The sequence below is a fragment of the Myripristis murdjan genome, chromosome 14 (genome assembly GCF_902150065.1).
Source record: "Myripristis murdjan chromosome 14, fMyrMur1.1, whole genome shotgun sequence".
NCBI classification, from domain to species: Eukaryota; Metazoa; Chordata; class Actinopteri; order Holocentriformes; family Holocentridae; genus Myripristis; species Myripristis murdjan.
This window is the reverse complement of record NC_043993.1, coordinates 22,104,149-22,126,701: the sequence shown is the minus strand read 5'-3', so window position 1 is coordinate 22,126,701 and position 22,553 is coordinate 22,104,149. Positions and strand designations below refer to the sequence as shown.

Genomic DNA, 22,553 nt, shown 5'->3' with positions numbered 1-22,553 from the left:
TGTAACGTTTATGATAATTTATAAGTAAAGTTTACTCTAACTCACCATGAGACTGCTTATATAGAAGGGCAGTACATATTTCCATAGAGTATTAATGAAAGGTGACGAGGATTCGGTTTTGGTGACAGTTTAAAAAAAATCATTGACAAGTTAGGATTAAGCAGACCTGCCATTAAAGGTTGAACTTGAATGCAGAGCATCTGACACCATCTGCACACAAAAATTACTTGATGAGGGTTGTGTTAGGGATCACATTTGCCAAAACACTGGTTGAACTGTGCAAAGGATAAAACAATAAATATGATTTTAAATACATAGATATAAAAAAGAAGTCACTGCCATTTGGCCTACCAAGTAGAAGAGCAGCCATTTAATTTGTACCATTAAATTATTCACTATTATAACTATTTGTACCATTAGTATAATTTTTTTATGATTATTCACTATTTTAAACTGTTAGTATTGGATTCTATTTATGAGTCATTCGAAACTACAGGCACAAATAACTGATGAGATCCAATAAATATTTTTTAATGTGTATTAATCTGTTAATTAAATCCCACTGGTCACTCACATGCTCTCCTAGAGCTTCTGAAGTTATGCAAAGAGAGCTGGGGGAAGCCATGACTCATATTAAAAAAAAAAAAAAAAAAAATCAGATGAGGAAAGTCTTACAAAAGATTCAAATATGTATGTTACAGTAAAAATGTCATTTAATAATTGAATGTAATAGACAAATTGGGGCTTGGCGACAAATCATAAATAAGAAACCAGCAGGAGCAACAGTGAGGAGAAAAAACAGTGAGGAAAATGTAAGTTGAAGTTTTAAAAGGTAAGAAATGTATTCAAATATGATTAAATGACAGCAATTTTATATGGAGTCCTATGTTGGTTTAAAAAAAAAAAAAAGCTGTCCTTTGAAGAAAATTCCTTAGTCCATATTTACTCAAGCACAGTATTGTATATGCTCAAACGTTAAGTGATTAGAAAAAATAGACGCTCATGCTGATACATTGACTACACTTGCGTGAGTAAAGGGAAAGGGGAAAGGGGAAAAGGGGGGGGGGGGGGGGGGGGGAGCGCTGATACATTGACTGGCTCCGCCCCTTGGAGGTAAACAGTGAAATTTACCACACTTATGGGAGCGCCTGAACCCACCACGAAACATCCGGGTATTTGGCGGTTTGCTCACTAGCTAATGATGCTAGGAGCAGTGAGTGCGGGCGCAGCGCCGCTGTCCCTAACAAAAAACAGCAAATAAAAACACGAAAATCTACATCGAGTCAAGGCTTTTCAAAGTTGTATGAAAGACAAGTTATTGGCGACTTTTTAAATGCAACAGTACATAATAACGACACCGACGCTGGCTCATAGAGAAGATGTTTAGCGATAGATGTTAGCTTGCAGGCTATTAGCTAATGTTAGTTAGCAATCATCTAACATATCAAGCTGGCTAAAACCTCAATGTACGGAATCTGAACAAAAGTCACGCAAGGTAAGTTAAAGCTGCAGCTGTCTTACTGTCAAACGGCTATACTACAATTTATACACTCTAGTTTTCACCAGTTAGTAGCTTTCATTGTAAGCAAATCACATACCAAGTAGTTTTGATTAAGTAAAGTCCCGGGTTGGTTCTGTTAGCCTAAGTTGAATATTGGCTGCACATAGTTACTATTTTGCTTTTAAAAGCTGTCCAAGAAGTACAAAAGTCAGAATAAGTGAAAATAGTGGGTTTCTGATAATCACCAAGCGTGACCGTCCAAACAGAATCCAAATCACTTCTGACAACAGGCACTTCGAGGTTAGCTTCAGTGAAACCCCATGCCATCACCAAACTTTAGCTTTTTGCTGTGTCACTAAAGCCATATGCAACCTTCTACAGTGACGATGCAAACTGAGAATATGATTTTTATTGGATGGATGAGACTCCAAAACATCCTGGCTCACGAGTGTCACCGTGCCAAGCAGGCCTTGCAGAAACAAGTGAATTGTCAAAGTTGTGAGGAGTTAATGTAACCCTTCATGCTTTTACAACTTAAATACGAGTCAAGAGTAACTTTCCAATTGACCAGGAGTGTGAGGTTCCCTGCCACACACACTTTAGGTCACCACAGACCTATGTGTGATCCTCCAATCCACAATAGAGGGCAAAAGGATGAATGTGTTAACAGGAAGGCACAGCAGTTACACAACAGTGCAAATTATAACTATCACTTTGGTCAGTAACCACACCTGATACATTTTATTGATCTACATGGTATGTTTTCAGTGTAGGTGAACACAACACATTCTGTAACTGTAACCAATTCTTTGTGTCCACAATGTATGAAATCTAATTGAAAAACCATAGCCAAATGACACTCCTATTACTGCTCTTACAATGACATGTCATGGTTTCTTCAGTGTCGTTTGCTTTCAGTGTCAAAGCAGCATACACTAGAAACCCCAAGGTGTTCATAACAGTCTGCTAGCTTCCTGTTTTATTTATTTGTTTATTTGTTTTGTTTTGTTTTTTTAAATGCTCTCCTGACGAAGTTGGGGTGAACAGTCAGGCAGCATTCATGTACAGAGCTGGATAGGACTGGGCACATGCAGTGTCCCGTGCTGTGCAGGCACCTGTAGTGTGAAAGTACAGAGTGACAAGTTCTCCGGGCGCAGGCTAAACTCAGACAGCTTACACAGCAGGACCTCAGCTGTGACCGTTTGATAAATAATTCATCAAACCGTCTTTTGCTTAGAGCTTGAGCTGTTGTCACTGATTCGTTGGTAATGATTTCTATTCAGACTGTAGCAATAAGGCTGAGCAATATGGACAAAATCAAACATTACCATGTTTGAGTGGATACCTCAATCAGTATTTACACTATGAGATTTTGATAAACAATAATAAGTAATGTGGGTTTGATGACCAAGCAGGTAAAAGTAAATAATAGAACACTTAGAGCTGCCTATTAGGTTCAGAAAACTGCACTCCTTTATAGTAATGCAGCCTTTAAAACCAGGAAGAGACAACTTATGCCAGATCAGAATATTACAATATCCAAAACCTCAGGCGATAATTAGTCTTAGCTATATCACAATGTCAGTATAATACCGATATATTTCCCAGCCCTACATAGCAGTTGGTTTTCCCTCAGTTCCTTTATTCATATATTCTTTACTAAAAATATACAGTAACCTACTTGTTTGTAGCATAAAAGTTCTTGGCCGCATCATGGAAACAAGGAAAAGTTTAGGGAGCCTGGGATTTCACATGCGCCAGTCTGCATCTGTTCATATTTGGACTGTGAGTGTGTCTGGAAATTAGTGCAGTCTGTATGCATCCAGTAAGGCTAGAAGAGCTTGTTGTTTTTGCAAGTAGGCCTATATCTTTGCATTTTTAACCATTACGTCCTTAAAATTTTGGATCTTCCCCTTTGTTCCCAGAATCTTCCTCCTCGTGTGCTTTTACCTAGAGGGAAAACAACTCTGTCACTGTCCTCAGTAGAGTTGTCACGATACCAGAAATTCAGTAGTCGATACCAATAATCAGTGAATTTCCACGATTGTCAATACCCATTTCGATACCACGGTAAAAAAAAAAAAAAAATGACTTCAACATAAACTCCTTCATTAAAATCTGTCGAGTATCAAGTATTTAAGCGTTCATGTATTTAAAAGAAACAATAAGTCAAAGTTTAGATTGCACAGAATTTCAGTTGCTGTATCCAGCAGAGGCATGAGAAAAATATGGAAATAATAAATAGGCTTGTACATAATTAGAAAAATACACAACCATTTAATGGGAAACTTTGATGGCCCCATTTGCATATTTTGTTTCGCGGATATATTATTATCTCCTGAGCATCGACCTTGAACGCCAAATCCTTCCATATTCGACTCTTGCTGTGTTTGTTTTGGATAAGGCGAGGTGACGGTGCCGCTCCAGCTGCACCTGAAGGAGCCATCTTTCACATGTGTTTATCTCTCCTTTGACGCACACTTGAACAAGCATAAATCGTCTGTACACTGCCCCCGTCACTTCAGGAAGAATATGTTAACAGCCCGCTGAAGGCTAAATCTCAACCAATACATCTGGTAACTACAGTGCCATAGAAAACTTAGGAACTGTCGTGTTTTTGGACTGTTGGCATCGACTTGATTCGAAGTATCGGTTCTCGTGACATCCCTAGTCCTTACTGCTTATTTCATTGCTTTTTGCTTAACTCATCCCTCTGACAGGATCATTCTCCAGGTCAGTCCGTATAAGAGGATCACATGTAAATGTCTAAAATGTAAATGTTGTCTTATGTGATATTTCAGGATGTCGGACTCAGACAGCGATGAGGACCAAGACCGTCCTTTCTCCCTGACCGGCTTCCTCTTCGGAAACATCAACGAGGATGGCCAGCTGGAGGACGACAGCGTTCTGGACAATGTGAGTTTTTTAAAGATGTTTTTTCCGCAGTAAAATTCAAGGGTCACATTGAAATCACATTATTTAGCAGAGCATTTAATCTGAGATGAAATTGTAGTATTCCTTGGTAAAAAATTATGAAAGTTTCATCTTCAGTCCTATGCAAACATCCATCTCACTGCCACAACGGTACCTCAGAAACTGGGTTTCAGTGTGTGTGAATCAATCTTGTGTGTGTTAGGGCTGCACATTTATGGCAGAAATCATAATCTTGTTTGTTTTGCTTAATATTGTGGTCACAATTCTTAATCCCCATGACCATATCCTGTGTCATTTTCAGGCAACATGGATAAATGGATTTTTAACTTATGTATCTTTTTTGGTGCAGTATTTCTCAAAGAAGCTGCAGCTTGAAATTTGTTTTAATTCTTATTGTCTCTTATTACACTCTTATTATGGTACCGATTTACAAAAATAAAATGATAAGTAATTACTGCTTTCCTGTTTTGAGGCACTGCCACAGCCATAAGACAAACTGCACAGAATCTTTGTGCAGCAAACGGCTCGGGCTGGATTCAAACCCAGGTCGTTGTGGTAAAGACACAGCCTTGGCACGAAGTACACACTCTGCCAGGAGAGCCAGCCGGGCAGCCCAAAGTCGATTCACTTTCAGGAGCTAAAACAACACTTTGACACTCAGACTTGAGAGGAAGATTTCCCTCTCAAATGTTGTGCTGATCCATTCTTCTCCACCCCATTTAGTAGGTATGATATTTTTTACAACTGTATGTCATTTCTGCTCTCGCAACAGGAGTCAAAGAAACATCTGGCTGGTTTGGGCTCTCTGGGTCTGGGCTCACTCATCACAGAGATCACTGCCAGTGAGGAGGACGATCAAGAAGAGAACAGAGACTCTGGTGCTACAGATGCAGATGGTGAGCATTAAGGCTTGAGACAAACTTACATCTGTGTAGTGAAGCAACAGATGGAATGACATTCACATTTTTTTACCGTGTCCAGGTTGGGTGAAAAGCACGGAAGATGCAGTCGACTATTCTGATATCAGTGAGGTTGCTGAGGATGAAACAAAGAAGTACCGTCAGGCCATGGGCTCTCTGCAGCCCAGCAGGAAAACAGGTGAAGGACCCACACCTCTATGGACTCTACTGTCACTTTACTATCACTCACCTGTGTTTACTATGTGTAGAAGTGTTTTAAAATAATTAAATTAGTCATTTTCTTTAAGATGACGAGGATGACTATGACGCCGACTGCGAGGATATTGATTCCAAGCTCATGCCTCCTCCACCTCCACCAAGTCTGCCTACATCTGGCAAGAAAGAGGAGCCCTCTCCTCAGAGTGCAGGTGGTAAGGACATATTGACTGATAATGATGTAACACCTTATTGATCCATCACAGGGAAACCTTTTACAGCAGGGTCAGGGTCATGCCTGAAGCTGGCAGGGATGTAGAAGATTGCAGGTTGGATGATTGTTGACATGATCCTGAACTCAGACCATTTGAAGAACATTATCTCTAACCACCGGGCCATCCAGCTGCGTCTTATAAGCAGATACTGAACTTGATCCCAACCAACAGGCAGACAGTTAATCCAAAGAGACACCAATTTAATGATCAGTGACTGGAACCAGCTGCTTTATAATTAAAGAGATGAAGAACTGGCTGTTTATCTGGTCAGTGTCTGCATGCATTTTTCATGGCTTTATTTTTTAAATGGTCTTAGTTACTTTAAGTTGTTAACCAAGGTTACAAGGTTTTTTCAATACTGAGACCACCAAGTCATTGTTATATATGGAGGAATTATTAACTGTAATGAAATCAAGTTTGAAAAGTGATAAAAGGCTGTTCATTATGTTGAACTAACGAAAATCATTTATGGGATCAGAATTCGTAGGTCAGGCCTTGAAAAGATCAGTGGGCAAAATCAGCCAAGGAGAAAAATGCAGTACAGAAATATTTGTTGCCAAATGTTCTGATTTTAGTAGGGCTGCCCCCTGAAAGCTGCCAAGTTGAATCATCAGTCATGGGCCTCTACAGTGAACTCAGGAGGTGGTGTCAAAGAATCATGTGTTTTTTGATAGTTACTGGGTATTATTTGTTTGGACACAAAGCAAACCCATACACTCAAACGCCTTTACTTAAGTTTATTTTATGTTTCGGGCAGAGCTTCAGTCGTGTCTGTTCTGTTCCTCCTCAGGCTCTTCCTTTTGTAGTCACTGGGAATTGTAATATCACAATAAAACAGCAACAGAGAGTTGATTGGTTGCATTTAAAGGCCAACTCTTAGTTGATTCTGGAAATTGTGAGCCAGGTACAGCCCCAGATTTTAGAGTCTGTACTATTGTTGTGATGTTTTTCTTCACAGTTGGGGAAGATGGTGATGGCATCATCCTGCCCTCCATCATCGCCCCGTCCTCCACGGGGGACAAGGTGGACTTCAGCAGCTCTTCAGACTCTGAGTCGGAGACGGACCGTCCTTGCCAGGGCTCAGGGGCTGGAGGCCCACCAGACAGGCTCAACCTGCCTCTGGCTGGTATCATGCAGAAAGACGCCGCCAAAGCCCTGCCAGGCGTCACAGAGCTCTTCCCGGTGTTTAGGCCTGGAAAGGTGTGTTGTCCTCAAAGGGACTACAGTGAAAGTATCATCACTACATGTCCTAAAGGGGTAGTTTGAGTTCATACACTTTACTAAGGGGTATATGCTGATGCCTTTTTTAAAATCCAACCAGGTACTCAGGTTCTTACGGCTGTTCGGCCCTGGAAAGAATATGCCATCAGTTTGGAGGAGCGCCCGCAGGAAGAAGAAGAGGAAGCACCGGGACCCTCAACCTGGGACGCCTCCTCCAGAAGGAGAGCCCGCAGAGCCATGCCAGGAGAAGAGGTCTGGTTGGACTTATGAGTTTGCACCGCCTCCACCCCCAGAGCAGTGTCTCTCTGACGATGAGGTAAATCCTCAAGGCTCATAATATGAACTAATAACTGATTCTCTAGATACCGGCATTTTACATGGGCTGTCATTGCTCTTCTCTGCTGCCCAGATAACCATGATGGCTCCGGTGGAGTCCAAGTTCTCTCAAACATGTGGAGATGGGGACAAAGAGACAGAGTCTCGACCCAAGGTAGCTGAGTGGAGGTACGGTCCAGCACAACTCTGGTATGACATGCTGGGGGTCCCTGAGGATGGAAGCAACTTCAACTACGGCTTCAAGCTGAAAGATGAGCAGTCCGAGGAGCCTCAGACGCAGGAGAACCCCGAAGTAACAACAGAGACTGCTGAAGAGGTTTGTCGACTGTCGACGTGTAAGGTGCTACAAGGGAAATGATTCCTGAGATTGTGTTTCTGCTCTTGTGTATAATAAACATTTGGTTACAGGATGGGGACAATAATGAGGACAAATCGACTCTTGAGAACGAGCTCTTCCTGATGGTCACCCAGCTCCAGTGGGAGGACGACATCATTTGGAACGGGGAGGATGTAAAACACAAGGGCACCAAGACTCAGCGAGCCAGCCTGGCAGGGTGGCTACCTTCAAGCATGACGCGCAATGCCAATGCTTATAATGCACAGCAGGGTAAGTGACTCTGAACAGGACAATGATGCCGAACATGTGTGCATGATGTCTGTATGACCAAAGTTTGATCAAATGGTAGCGACACGGGACAGTCAGATGTATGAGACCGAGTGTGAATTGCCTCCTACGCAGGATCAGCACTCTGTAATATTTTTGATGTATTTGTGTGAAAGGAGAATAATAATATCTGCATTCCACAGGTCTGACTAGAAGTAATTCCCAGTTGGTGCCACCCACACCTCCACCCATGCCCAAAGCTTCATCAATCTCTGGCTCCAAGCGGGATAAAAACAGCCATGACCATCAAGGTACTGCAATGTGTTTTATTTATCTCCTTTTGTAGGTTGCAGTGTGAATTATTGCAACCCCCAACCCTTTCTATCTAAACCTGACTTGTCTGTCACTGTGTTCGCTTGGTTTGTTCCTCCACAGCTTCTCATGAAGAAGACTGTCCCTGGTTCTCCATCTTTCCCATTGACAATGAGGAGCTGGTGTACGGACGATGGGAGGACAACATTATCTGGGACGACCAGTCGATGGACCACTTACTTATTCCGCCTGTTCTTACTCTGGACCCCAATGACGAGAACATCATTCTCGGTATATTCAGATTCACGACTGACATCTTACATGCATGTTTATACTTGGGCTGGGCTAGTTGTCAGAACAGTGAGACAAATAGTGTGTGGATGAGCACATCCTTATCATGTGAAAGGCAAATGTACAGTAAGAGCCCCTCACAGCAGTAGCGGGACACACCCTTACTCAGAATGCTGTAATGATGTGTGTCACCCAGCTGACCTTAAAACTACTCTGACACCACTCTCTGAATGATGTTGTCTTTTAGAAATTCCTGATGAGAAGGAGGAGAGAACGTCCCACTCCCCTTCAAAAGAGAACAAGAAGGAGTCGGCGATGAAGAAGAGCCGCATCCTGCTGGGGAAGACTGGGGTGATAAAAGACGAGCCTCAGCAGGTACGTCATGCCGCTGGAATCCATGGCTTGGCAGATGACAGGGATCTGCATCTCTGATGGCGTTTGGAGCCTGGAAATATACTGTCACTGCCACAGATGGAGACAGATGGTGTGAGGATGATGAACGCACTGCTCATATGAAAGGCAAATATCAAAAGGTGTAATAAGGCTGTAGTTAAAAAACAAAGGCTATATAATCTAGGGGAACTGAAAATAAAATTGATGGGATTCTTGTACTTCAGGCTCCAGGGATCTTGTTTAACACCAATGCTTGTGAGCAGTGACCGGAGGGAAGTATGTTGTATGGATTGAAATAAATTCTGCACCAAACATCAACGAGGATAGTTTGACAAATTTTCATTGGGACATGAAAACGGTTACCAAAAAAGTGCGTCTCAAAAGTGGCATGGAGAACAGCAATGAAGTTTCATATAAGTCATCACTGCATGTTCACAGGTTTCCCACAGGTCATGGAATTTTTTAAGGTCTGTTCCAGTAAGGGAAAAAAAAAAAATCCTGACACAAGTGGCAATATGGAACTTTATCATCCTCAATTTAAAAATAAGTAAATAAATAAATAACAGTACCTTGGGAAGAAGAAAAAGGAAGCATGTAGGCACTGGGTGTGAAAAACCTTGTGGTGCTCTTTTCAAAAAAGGGATGACCGTCTTTAAGATATTTAACTACTGCCTTGGAATATCTAGTTGTTGACAAAACATTTATTTTCTGTTGTGCTCAAGTTGTGTTTACTTCTCTAAGCTTTGATAAGACCTCTGAATTGTGTTTAATATTTTGGTTAAGGGAAAAAACAAGCTCTGTTTATGTACATCGGGGAATTTAAAAATCTTATGTATGGGAATGTTAAGTAATTTTATTTTTGACTCAGAATGGGAAACTTGGTTCATTTACAGCGGCTTATTTAATTAACAATGTTGACTATGCTTTCTCTCAATGCAGAACATGTCGCAGCCAGAGGTGAAGGACCCCTGGAACCTGTCCAATGATGAATTCTACTACCCCAAACAGCAGGGCCTGAGGGGAACGTTTGGTGGTAACATCATTCAGGTGAGTGCTGTACTCATGGCAGTCACTTGTCGTAAGCCATAGGTTGTGAACCAGCCATTTAAAACCGGTCAAAATGTGATAGTTTTCTGCTTGAATGAGTCATTAAACATCTTTTGCTTCTTCACCAGCACTCCATCCCAGCAGTGGAGCTTAGACAGCCCTTCTTCCCCACCCACATGGGACCCATGAAGCTGCGCCAGTTCCACCGTCCCTCTCTGAAGAAGTATTCATTTGGAGCGTTGGCTCAACCAGGACCACACCCTTCCCAGCCACTGCTCAAACATATCAAGAAGAAGGCCAAGGTGCAGCCCTTTTCCAAACAAGCAGCGCTCTATGAATTTATGTAGTTATCTTGCGTTTATATTATTAAATATGGTGGTATAATCAGTGCATATGTTAACATTTTGTCATAGATGCGAGAGCAGGAGCGGCAGGCCTCAGGTGGAGGAGACATGTTCTTCATGCGAACAGCCCAGGACCTGACGGGCAAAGACGGGGATCTGATCCTGGCAGAGTACAGCGAAGAATACCCGCCTCTCATCATGCAAGTCGGCATGGCCACCAAAATCAAGAACTACTACAAAAGGGTGGGTCCAGACCTCAGCTTCCACTCTTGCAGGGATTTCCCCAGTGGTGGAAAGAAGTCTTAAATCTTGGTTAGGGTTAGGGTTTTTTTTTCTCGTAACTCATATATTAGATATCATTTTTAAAATTCATTGTGTTTGGCATTGGTGTCTTTCCTCAGAAACCCGGGAAGGACCCTGGAGCACCAGATTGTAAATATGGAGAAACTGTGTACTGCCACACGTCTCCTTTCCTGGGTTCTCTGCACCCTGGACAGCTGCTGCAGGTCGGTCCTCACAGCCAAAGACTGAGTGAACTCATCTGTTTGTATTTGAAACATCCCTGATCCCTTGTAATGGCAAATTGTTTCACGCTGACTGTTTTTTCTTTTAGGCATTCGAGAACAACCTTTTCCGTGCTCCGATCTATCTGCACAAGATGCCAGAGACAGACTTCCTGGTCCTGCGAACGCGGCAGGGCTACTTCATCAGAGAGATCGTAGACATTTTTGTGGTTGGTCAGGAGTGTCCCTTGTTTGAGGTTCCAGGACCGAACTCCAAACGAGCCAACACCCACATCAGAGACTTCCTTCAGGTTTGTTTATGTACCCAACCTCGCTCAGGAACATAAGATTCTGCTATTTCAAATACAGAAACTGTGAGTAATTTCTGCCTGCAGCTATATACACATTTGTCATGTCTGTATTTTGTAGGTGTTCATTTACCGCCTGTTTTGGAAGAGCAAAGATCGGCCTCGAAGAATCCGCATGGAGGACATAAAGAAAGCATTTCCCTCGCACTCTGAGAGCAGCATCCGTAAACGCCTGAAACTTTGCGCTGACTTCAAACGCACGGGTACACAATGTTATTCACTCACATGTTTAATGCCGCTGCACCCACTGACACCTGTTTTCACGGTCCAACTGGATGTTCAGCATTAGCAGACTGTTCACTGACAATGACTTGGATAACCTAACCCAGTTACCTGTCGTCAGAAATGCAACGCTGTGTTGATGTAGGCTGTGTGAGTGTGTGTGCCTTACGTTGACAGACAAGTGTCTGGCCAGGGAAAGAACATTTTATGGCTACTTCGGATTTCACAGTAAAGGTAAGGGGTAGTCTAAGGACAGTGTTGAGCATAGAGGTGTACAGATGTTCAGGTAATAATGCCATAATACCTTTTCAATGCATCGAACCGTCGTCTCTTTATGGCAGAACCAAAATGGAAACTCTGATTAGACAAGATTTTGGTTGTAAATCATGTGGTATGACCACATGTAAGAGAAAAATGCCCAAAAGTGTCTTATTCTCCCCCCAGGAATGGACTCAAACTGGTGGGTGCTGAAGCCTGACTTCAGATTGCCGACAGAAGAGGAGATCAGAGCTATGGTGTCTCCAGAGCAGTGCTGCGCCTACTACAGCATGCTGGTGGCTGAGCAGAGACTCAAGGTGAAACACCTTATCGCTGTATAAACTGAATTTGCTGATGGTGAATCATGTGTCCGCTGCTGGACTTATAACTTACCTCCTCTCGGCAGGATGCTGGTTATGGCGAGAAATCCTTCTTTGCTCCAGAGGAAGAGAATGAAGAAGACTTTCAGATGAAGATTGATGATGAGGTATGGGTCTACATGCTTACCTCCATAGTTTTCAAGCTCTCCTGACTTTGGGTAAAAGCTGAGCATTTTTCTGGACACAGCACTGATCCTGTCTCGCTCCTTCCAGGTCAGGACAGCCCCGTGGAACACAACAAGAGCCTTCATTGCTGCCATGAAGGGGAAATGTCTGCTGGAGGTCACGGGGGTGGCTGATCCCACAGGCTGTGGAGAGGGTTTCTCTTACGTCAAAGTTCCCAACAAGCCCACCCAGCAGAAGGTCTGTCTGTCTGCAGTGAAACCCTCTGCCATCAGTTTTTCCACAAATATTCCGCCTTCAGAGGCTCAGTTGAGGAGTTGATGAGTGTTTTCTTTGCGGTGTGATTTTTCAGGATGACAGGGAGCCACAGCCAGCTAAGAAAACTGTGACGGGAACAGATGCTGACCTGAGGAGACTCTCACTTAAGAATGCCAAGCAGCTGCTGCGCAAGTTTGGTGTTCCAGAGGAGGAGGTAAGATCACTGGCACACTTCGCCCGGTGTGAGGTTGATTGAAAGAACATCCGGAAACCAGAGGGTCTCTGCAGATTTGGTCCCTGTAGTTACTTTCATGTCAATTTAAATGGGATGGAACATTATGTTTTTTTGAGGGTGATGCCAATGTCTAATATTTTCCTATCCCATAACGGCTGATTCTAATACTGTACCGATATTAAGTATTTCTGGGAGAATTGGAATACAAATGCAAATGAAAATCAGATTCAACTTTACAGACAGTACAATCTTTCTAACTAATTGTTTTGTCAACAGAAGACCATGTTAGTTTTGTTCCATCGCTAATTTGACAGTTGTATTAATGACACACTCCCAATAAAATGGTCAAAAAATGCCAGATCTTCAGCCAAATATCGGTAGTGAAAATAAGATCAATGCTGATTTTGCTTTTTAAAGCTAATATTGGCCACTAGTGATAGGCTGTTGATATATTGGCCCATTAATTCTACTTATATAACTACTATCTTGTAGGCATGTATATGGAACTTAGCAGATTTGCTCAGATGTAATTATGTTTGGAACATTTACTCATATTCCCAGAAAATGACTTTGTTTACCCTTATTGTCTTCTATTTGTTTTCAATGGAAAAGCTAATAAATTGGTCATTTGAGTTTAGGTTTAAAGTGAGTTTTTTGCTCACCCTTTGTTTCAGTCTCTTAAGTGTGTGTGTGTGTGTCTGTGTGTCTGTGTGCATCAGATCAAGAAGCTGTCCCGTTGGGAGGTGATCGATGTGGTGAGGACCATGTCCACAGAGCAGGCACGTTCAGGCGAGGGACCCATGAGCAAGTTCGCCAGAGGTTCCCGTTTCTCTGTCGCTGAACACCAGGAGCGCTACAAGGAAGAGTGCCAGAGGATCTTTGACCTGCAGAACAAGTGAGAGCAGCTCCGACCAATCATATTTTACTCCACATCGACAGCAGGCTTCTGTTTCACACACACCTTTCCTTTTTTTTGCAACCCCAGAGTTTTGGAGTCAACGGAGGTGCTTTCCACCGACACAGACAGCAGCTCAGCAGAGGACAGCGACTTTGAGGAGATGGGGAAGAACATTGAGAACATGCTGCAGAACAAGAAGACAAGCTCCCAGCTCTCCCGAGAGAGGGAGGAGCAGGAGAGGAAGGAGCTGCAGAGGATGCTTATGGGCGAGGAGAGTGACCGCGACAACAAGGGACGCAAGGAGCGGCGCAAGGGCCTGTGTGAGTTTCAGTTGTTGTGTGTGAGTGCATGTGTGTTTGTGTGATGGGGGGATAGCACCTGCATGTGTGTGAGTGATTGTAACCTTGACCATCTCTGCCCTGCAGCAAGCTCCATGTCCACCAGCTCCCACAAGGATGACGACGCGTCCTCCGTCACCAGCCTGAACTCATCAGCTACTGGGCGGCGACTTAAGATCTATCGCACCTTCAGGGATGAGGATGGCAAGGAGTACGTCCGCTGTGAGACGGTGCGCAAGGCCGCCGTCATCGACGCCTACACCAGGATCCGAACCACCAAGGACGACGAGTTCATGTGAGTCTCTTTTCAAATTGTGAGCTGTTGTCATCTCTGCAGGTGCACCCAGGAAGATGACCCACTGTTGTTTTTTTATCATCGCAGTCACTTAAGTTTGCAACAGCTCACTACTGTATGCTCAGGTGCAGAAAAATACTTACTGCTGCTTTAAACAACAAGCTAGCCTAATGATGCTGTATTCTTCGTAGAACAGATGATGGCAGCTGATCAGGAAGCCACAGAGCTCAGATCGCTTCTATATGAACTGCTACTTAATTGAGTCTGTTTCACTGCCACAAATGAGCCATGCATTGTTTTTAATCTTTGTGGGCGCAGACGAAAGTTTGCCCTCTTCGATGAGCAGCACAGAGAGGAGATGAGGAAGGAACGCCGGCGGATTCAGGAGCAGCTGAGGAGGTTGAAACGTAACCAGGAGAAGGACAAGTTCAAGGGCCCGCCGGAGAAGAAGGCCAAGAAGGTTAAGGAGCGACCAGACCTCAAGGTAAAAGTAAGCTTGCTGATTCAGTACTTAACTATCCTTTTACTGTCTTTTCTTTCTCAGTCCTATCACATAAATGCAGCTAAGGCCAGTTTGCATGTTTGTTTGTTTTTTAAATCACTGAATAGCATGGCAGTTTATCTCATCTTTCATTCTTTCAAAAATATTATCACATTTGCATGAAAAAAGCATTTGTTCTGTTCCTTAATGTTTGCCTCTCTTCCCTAGCTAAAGTGTGGAGCTTGTGGAGCCATCGGACACATGAGGACCAACAAGTTCTGCCCGCTGTACTATCAGACCAACGCGCCGCCCTCCAACCCTGTCGCCATGACAGAAGAGCAGGAGGAGGAGCTGGAGAAGACGGTCATCCACAACGACAACGAGGAGCTGATCAAGGTGGAGGGAACCAAGATCGTCTTGGGCAAGCAGCTCATTGAAAGGTAGAGCATGGCCCCATTTCCTTCTCTCTTGGCACAGGCAGGCATTATGTCAGCTATTTTACTCATGTGTAATTGTGGCAAAATTGTGCATTTATAAGATGCAAAATCATATCTGATGTACTGAAGTGGACAGTTTATTATAGATTAGAACTGGATGAATCAGAGGTTTGTCACGCCCAAGTGTTATCTCCGCAGCTGCAGTACAAACACTAATGTACCAAATAACAAAAACACAAGAGTCCCGCAGACAAAATCTTATTCAGTGACAGCGAGTGGCCCAGTGTCTATTTGTTTGGTTGACCTTGAAATGAAAATGTTTGGGAACCCTTGCTGTAGCACTCATCGGTGTTGTTTCCTCCTCCAGTGCTGATGAGGTCCGCAGGAAGTCCTTAGTCCTCAAGTTCCCCAAACAGCAGGTCCCACCAAAGAAGAAGAGGCGCGTAGGCAGCGCTGTGCACTGCGACTACCTCAATGTGAGCGATTTTATGTTTTTACAGCATCTTCTAACACTTCAAATAAGAATCCTTTCAGTCAGTCATTTGTAATATTTTTTCGTTTTTCCTCTCGGTTATTTACAGAGGCCACACAAGTCCATCCATCGCAGACGCACTGACCCCATGGTGACCTTGTCGTCTGTCCTTGAGAGCATTATTAATGACATGCGGGATCACCCCAACGTAAGCTCCACGTCACACAATATTCACAACATTTTACGTCCTCCTAGACGCCTTGACTGTTCTTCTGGGCTACTACATGCTCTCTCTGCCTCTTCCATGTAGACCTATCCATTCCACACACCAGTCAATGCCAAAGTGGTGAAGGACTACTACAAAATCATCACCCGGCCAATGGACTTGCAAACACTGAGGGAGAATGTACGCAAGCGGATGTACCCATCTCGGGAGGAATTCCGTGAAAACGTGGAGCTTATTGTCAAAAACAGCGCCACATACAATGGTAAAGCTATAAACAAAATCCAATCATATTTTAGGGCTAATTAAAGCTGTTTGATGCTGGAGGCAATTCGTGTTGAGATTTAGAAACCAGCACCAGCATGTTAAACTTTTTTTTTTTTTTTGTACCTCCAGGGGCAAAGCATCCAATCACCCAGGTGGCGCAGTCAATGCTGGACCTGTGCGATACCAAACTGAAAGAGGTGAGCATATACAACAACAAAAACATCAACAAAGCTCTATGTTATTGTCTTATTTAATTTTCAGCCCTCTCAGTATGTCACTCATGATCATGTTTTACCTGCTGTGTGTTTGTGTGTTTGTGTTTGTGTTTCTGTATGTGTTTCTGTGTGTGTGTGTGTGTGTGTGTGTGTGTGTATATGTGTGTTTGTGCAGAAGGAAGACAGGCTGGTGAGGCTGGAGAAAGCCATCAATCCGTTGCTGGATGATGACGATCAGGTGGCCTTCTCCTTCATCCTGGATAACATTGTGACACAGAAAATGATGGCGGTTCCTGATGTGAGTCACCTCTCTGCACCGTTTGAGCTCCCTCATGACATTGGAAAGTTGGTGTGTGTTGTAAGTGTAGATGATCTTCCTCTCACCCCTCTCCCCCTCCCTCCTCTCTAGTCGTGGCCATTCCACCATCCTGTTAACAAGAAGTTTGTGCCAGATTACTACAAGGTGATCGTCAGCCCCATGGATCTGGAGAACATCCGCAAGGTGCGAGATGTACAAGGCGTCACGCTTTTGGGTGACAAATTGAAGGAAAGCCAAACAAAGTGTCTTAGCAAGGTGTTGAGGCACCGTGAGCCACCAGGACAGCTTTAATGGGTATAGATTCTCCAAGTCTCCACCCCCATTGTCAAAACAACAAATGAGACATTATCGTTTAGACGAATGAAGCTCCATCCTCCAGAGATTTGAAGAATCCATACTGAGGAGCACTGACGCTGCTCTGCTTGTGGTTTCCCAACACCTTACACAGACACTGTTTCACTTTCCTTTCATTTGTCACCTGTCTGTGTACACTCATCCAATATATATATATTTTTTATCAGCAGCAATGCGTAGCAATTGAATATAATCTCTTAAACCCCCTTTTTTTCTCTTTGTCTGCTGTGGTTCACCAGAACATCTCCAAACATAAGTACCAGAACCGAGAAGCCTTCCTGTCCGATGTCATTCTCATCCACAACAACAGCATCAAGTACAACGGTCAGTGGGAACGCATTCAGGATCAGTGTGTCCCCTTCACCCCTGCAGAACATGTTAAAATACTGTGTTGCAACATTAAAGCACAGTGATGCAGCTTCATAAAATGCTTTCTAATGTGTAATTATTCTTTGTGTGTTTCACAGGCCCAGACAGCCCTTACACTAAGACCGCCCTGGAGATTGTCAACGTGTGTAAGCAGACCTTGTCAGAGGTAGGTTGTTCATACTGAGTTTGCACTTTGCTGTGTCACCTGGAAACACTGTGTTCATGACTGAATACTTGAGCAAAGTCATAAGAGGCTGAACCATGACTACCATAGCTTTTTTTTAGGAAATACTAGCACTAATAATACCATAAATAAACATTGTTTTTCCCTCAAGCGGCATTGTTTACTACTGGTATTGGTGTGGTGGTTTTCAGTCATTACCAAGGCTGAACAGTTAATTGAAATATTATTGAAATTGCAGTATGGCAAAGAACAATATCCAAATCACAGTATGTATTAAGGTAAAATGTGTGACAAAATATCATTAATAATTAATTTAATTTATACAATACATATTAAGATTTTTGTCAGTGAAAATGAAAATTATGATAATCATAATTTGCACTAAAATCATGATTCATTTTGCAATCACAATACCTGTCAAAATAATCTTTTTTTTTTTTTTAAGCATATTGATCCACACTCGTCAGCGCCATGATATTTAATTGAACTTATTCAGTCACAGGTGTGCATTTATTGAGTGTTTTACAATGACGTTGAATGTTACTCAGCAGCCAATCAGGACTGAAGACCACAGCTATCGATTTTCATAAATTTTCATAATCAGTGCCAAGTGCTGAGTGAGTCTCTTCATGCGTGCATCACTGGACATCATGTATGATTTACATGCAGATCTATCTCTGTGCATAAATACTGACATGATAAAAAGTTACCCAGAGGCTATTTCACAAACATTCTTAATATTGTAGCTTTCTAAATTTGTAATCTTGTGGTAGGTGGAGGATGTGCCAAATTCATGCAGTCATCTTTGAGATTTGAGAGTTTTGTTAGGATTTAACACACATTGAGATGTCAGTCCCCTGGTTTTAAAAAAAAAAAATTCTTTTGAATACCAAAGACACATTTGCCCCACATTGACAGCCAAATTAACAACGCTGCTGGGCTTGTGGGAAGAAAAATGTCATCAGTCATCACAGCGTTGTAATTTCTGCCTGTTCCTGTTCTTCTAGTATGATGAGCACCTGACGCAGCTGGAGAAGGACATCTCCACCGCTAAAGAGGCAGCCCTGGACGCAGCCGACTTGGAGAGCCTGGACCCGATGACTCCAGGGCCGTACACACCACAGGTAGCAGCACCACCAGGACGAGGCGCATGGGGACATGACAGCTTCCCGGGCGCTTTTCCATCACATAGTATCTGCTCTACTTGTCTCGGCTCAACCCACTTTTGGTACCAGTTACTTTTCTGGATTTCGTTTGCCCTGTTGGTTGATTGTGGGCAAGTGGACTAGTTTTCCCTCCCTTCTCTAACAGAGCGCCACACAAGTGTTGTTGGGTTTGTTTGTTTTTTTCCACAAGACCAACTCAAAATGGAATTTAGTGTAACTAAGAGATTTTTTCTTTTTTTTTTTTTTTTCTTTTTTCATCGATAGATTATCAACAATGACACAACCTTCATGAGTTTTGTTTTTTGTATTTCCTGGTTGTAGGCAGCGATGGGCAGGGTTTCGCTGTTCAGTTTCTCTGACCAGTCAGTGGTCTGCAGCATTTCAAAACAGTGTTAGTATCTGTTCAGCTCGCTTGAAACCTCAATGGAGGTGGTTCCAGAAATAGTATCCAGCACCAGATACCATCTCAAACTTTTGCCTGATGGAAAACCAAAAAAATGCAAGTAGAGCTGAGTTGAGTATGTAATGGAAAAGTGGCATTAGTTAACAACAAACCAGAAAGGCTGTAGATTTTATACTCCCAGTGCTCTCACAGGTTACATTTGGAGGCTGTAGTCCCAAACATCCACAGTGTACCCTCTTTCAGTGCTGCAGTCTCTTCGCCACGCCTTGTAGTGCCCCTCTCGCCTGTAAATACCTCTTCACTCCTCCTGCTGTAGTAGCTCTCCTGTCGAAACTCACTTTTCTTTACTGTCATCTCTCTAGTTTAGTTTCTTGACTGTAGTCTCTCCACTTTCCCAACCTGTGATTTTTCTCCTTCACTCCTGTTGTCTTGTCCTGTCTCTTCTCCGTTCTATGTGTGTGTGTGTGTGTGTTTGTGTGTGCCCGCTTTGGCCAGCCTGCTGATCTATTTGACAGTGGGGCTTCAGGAAGTCTGTCCAGAGAGACCGGCAGCCTTTTCTCTGAGGGACCTCTAGTGGTTGCTCCAGAGAAGAGAGGGGGGCAGGTATGGAGTGAGCCTGAGAGAAAGAAATAAAGCTTTCAACCATCTGCCACCTGTCCTTAAACAACTTTTCTTCCTCTGCCCTCCCGTAACTCCACTTCTCTCTCCTTTATCCTTATCCCATTCCATCACAGCATGCAGCTTGATGATGAGATTACAGAGGATTACTTTGCTTTTGTTGTGCCCACTCACACACCCATGGTTGACGATCACATGAGGACAGTACAGATGTAAAATGTGTGTGGTGCTTGGCCTCTGTCCTCAGGGAAGAGCATCGTCAGACTTTGTCGTATTTCTGTTCTGCAGGGTCGTCACGGCAGAAGACTTGGGGAAGAAGAGTCTGACGTGGATATCGAAGGCTTCGAGGAGGAAGATGATGGAAAACCCAAGACTCCAGCTCCTGTAAGAAAGGCATTTGGAAAGAAAACTCCTATAGCTCAGATGAGGCTGCTGTTGGTTTAAGCATATACACAAACATGCACCGAAATAGCTTTCCACATTTGCCGTCTTTCCAAGATCAGGGCACCTTTCCCAAAGTATTTGTCTTACAAAGCTGCTCGTCATCTAGAACAGTTGGAGGCTTTTGTTTGACTGTCCTGTTTCTCCAGGCCGAGGACGGGGACGGAGATCTGGATGACGACGAGGATGAAGAGGAGATTCTGCTTCCGCCCCGCAGACGCCTGCACGGCCAGGAGGAAGAGGAGGAAGAGGAGGAGGAGGAAGGTGAGGACGAAGGGTCCAGCCGCCCGGCCCAGGCCAGCGTGCTATACCAGGACCTGCTCATGTCCGACGGAGAGGACGACGCCAGCGAAGAGGAGGGCGACAACCCATTCTCCTGTAAGTCCAGAACAAGTGCTGGAGGCTTGGAAATAAATGAAACTGTGATGATATCTGTGGATTATAGACTCAGATACAGTAAAGAAAACAAAAATACAAACTGAGAAGTCAAAAATTAGCAAGAATATAGCAAGTGTGGATTCAGGTATATTTATAGTGTTTCATTACTGTCTCAAAGGGTTTTACAGGCACACAGATTTATGGACCATACACCATATACCATATTAGTAAGATAACAGACAATATGTATGAGGCTGTCCCATTCAGATCTACACATTACTGTCTGTCCACCTTATCAAACACCTGTATTATGTATATTATACTAAACACCACATGGAGGTGAAAAAAAAAAAACTCTGCACATGTCTTTAGTGTCTGGCTCATGTTACGTGGAAGCCTGACGCTGCACTGTGTCTCCCTCCAGCCATTCACCTGTCGGAGAGCGGCAGCGACTCAGACAGAGAGGTGGACGTGCGGCCCGCGCCTCCACGCAGAGCTCAAGAGACAGCCCGCATGGGCATGGAGCAGGACGAGAGCATGATGTCATATGAAGGGGACGGACCTGACGAGCCGCACATGGAGGACAGTAATGTCAGGTACAACAAACCATGAGGCAGTGAATCTGTAGCTGGAAAAATACACTCTGAAATGTCAACATTTTACAAGCAAACACCTTAATATACCTGGTAGTTTTGAATGACAGTTCTGAAATAAATTGAAATTTGGAGAAGGCAAACATTTGTGTTTTTTCCCATAAACTCTAACAAAATGTTTGCTGGTAGCTCATTAGACTTGATGTGATTTTATTCCCTCAAATGTTGGAGTCAAACTTAAAATGTTTTTATCTTCATCTCATGTCCTCTCTGTCTCAGTTACGGCAGCTACGAGGAGACAGAGAGCCAGAGTCAGATGCAGCCTGGCAGCATGGGAAACGGGGAGGAGTACGGCATCAGTGAGGAAGAGGAGGAGGAGGATGACGAGGAGGAAGCCAGAAGGCGAGGCCCAGCCGTCCTCTCTCAGGTCCAGCTCAGCGAAGACGAGGAGAGCGAAGAGTTCAGATCCATCGGAGGAGACAGCGACATGGACTCGGACAATTAGGGAAATTTAAATTTTTGTACAGTTTTCTTGAAGGTCATCGTGAATACGTTTTTTTTTTAATTCCACTGTCAGAAATCGATGCAGTGGGACTTTAATTGTCTACCGTCTGAGCTTTGTTTCTTAAGGTCATGCTTGTTGAAGCATTTTGAAAAATTTTGTTTTACTGTCACCATGATGACGTCTGCGGTGCTTTTAGGTCTGTGGTACCTACATAGTAAACATGGTGTAATATACAACAGGACATACAATGTTTTAGTTAAAATAACACTGTTCACCATGATGTACGTTGAAAAAAAGTGTTTGTTCAGGGGTTCTGCATCGTTTCAATTGCCATTTTAAAAACAAAAATTTTAAGTTTATTTTCAGTGTTGCTCACATGGCAAGGCGACAGCAAATTAAGTTGATTATCTCAAATGTGAAGTTGAGCTGCTTCTGACGCTGTAATCCTGCAACTGTTTATTATGTCCCATTCAAGTGTAAATACAGCTGGGCAACTTGCTTAAGATGTGTCTGAAATGAGCGTAATATATAATCTGAGGTTATGCTCTTGTGTTCTTGTATTATATGAGGCTTTGTGACCCACATGGCTTTTAATTTGTTTTTTCTAAGCTTGAAATATAAAAAGACACAATAAATTTGAATCTGTACCATTTTGTAGACTGAGGCAATTTCAGCTTCTTAGTGAAACCCTTTGTTGCTGACACACAGAGACACACGTAAGGAGGATTGATGCTGAAGAAAAACACTGACTGTAAGAAGCCTTTGGTGTGCTGCGTATACATGTTGGGTACACAACACGATCCTCCTCCTCCATGAAATATTGCAGAAATTGGTGATGCTGTGATGGGAAGCATGGGATTTCAGCTTCATGCACGTG

The 22,553-nt window shown here is 43.3% G+C and overlaps 1 protein-coding gene across 5 annotated transcripts; it reads left to right on the top strand.

The window, feature by feature from the left end:
- The first annotated feature begins 1,174 nt into the window (after positions 1-1,174).
- Positions 1,175-22,339, top strand: taf1 (TAF1 RNA polymerase II, TATA box binding protein (TBP)-associated factor). 5 transcript variants are annotated; one of them, XM_030069412.1, is made up of 41 exons: positions 1,175-1,495; positions 4,303-4,417; positions 5,208-5,331; positions 5,417-5,533; positions 5,643-5,765; positions 6,784-7,025; positions 7,147-7,362; positions 7,456-7,698; positions 7,791-7,989; positions 8,190-8,297; positions 8,422-8,589; positions 8,837-8,964; positions 9,922-10,029; positions 10,158-10,331; positions 10,443-10,616; positions 10,775-10,879; positions 10,987-11,187; positions 11,306-11,447; positions 11,911-12,041; positions 12,131-12,211; positions 12,318-12,467; positions 12,580-12,699; positions 13,440-13,615; positions 13,706-13,938; positions 14,044-14,251; positions 14,570-14,735; positions 14,961-15,172; positions 15,537-15,645; positions 15,751-15,849; positions 15,952-16,129; positions 16,261-16,328; positions 16,522-16,644; positions 16,756-16,848; positions 17,259-17,343; positions 17,487-17,554; positions 18,580-18,696; positions 19,637-19,744; positions 20,048-20,143; positions 20,350-20,578; positions 21,003-21,174; positions 21,451-22,339. In XM_030069412.1, exons 2-41 carry the CDS (start codon positions 4,304-4,306, stop codon positions 21,674-21,676), a joined length of 5,934 nt encoding a protein of 1,977 aa, XP_029925272.1. In that variant the 5' UTR covers positions 1,175-1,495; position 4,303; the 3' UTR covers positions 21,677-22,339. The 5 variants fall into 5 exon arrangements, with proteins under 5 accessions (XP_029925272.1, XP_029925269.1, XP_029925271.1 ...); XM_030069409.1 differs by lacking the exon at positions 19,637-19,744 and having other exon boundaries at positions 5,643-5,762; positions 14,570-14,741; XM_030069411.1 differs by lacking the exon at positions 19,637-19,744.
- Positions 22,340-22,553: the final 214 nt, after the last annotated feature.

Excerpts from the sequence above, each read along its gene's own strand:
- taf1 (XM_030069412.1), top strand. The coding sequence starts at position 4,304 with ATGTCGGACTCAGACAGCGATGAGGACCAAGACCGTCCTTTCTCCCTG. Across the intron at positions 5,766-6,783 it reads CTCTCCTCAGAGTGCAGGTG|TTGGGGAAGATGGTGATGGC; the intron begins GTAAGGACATAT and ends TTTTCTTCACAG. Across the intron at positions 10,332-10,442 it reads ATATCAAGAAGAAGGCCAAG|ATGCGAGAGCAGGAGCGGCA; the intron begins GTGCAGCCCTTT and ends ATTTTGTCATAG.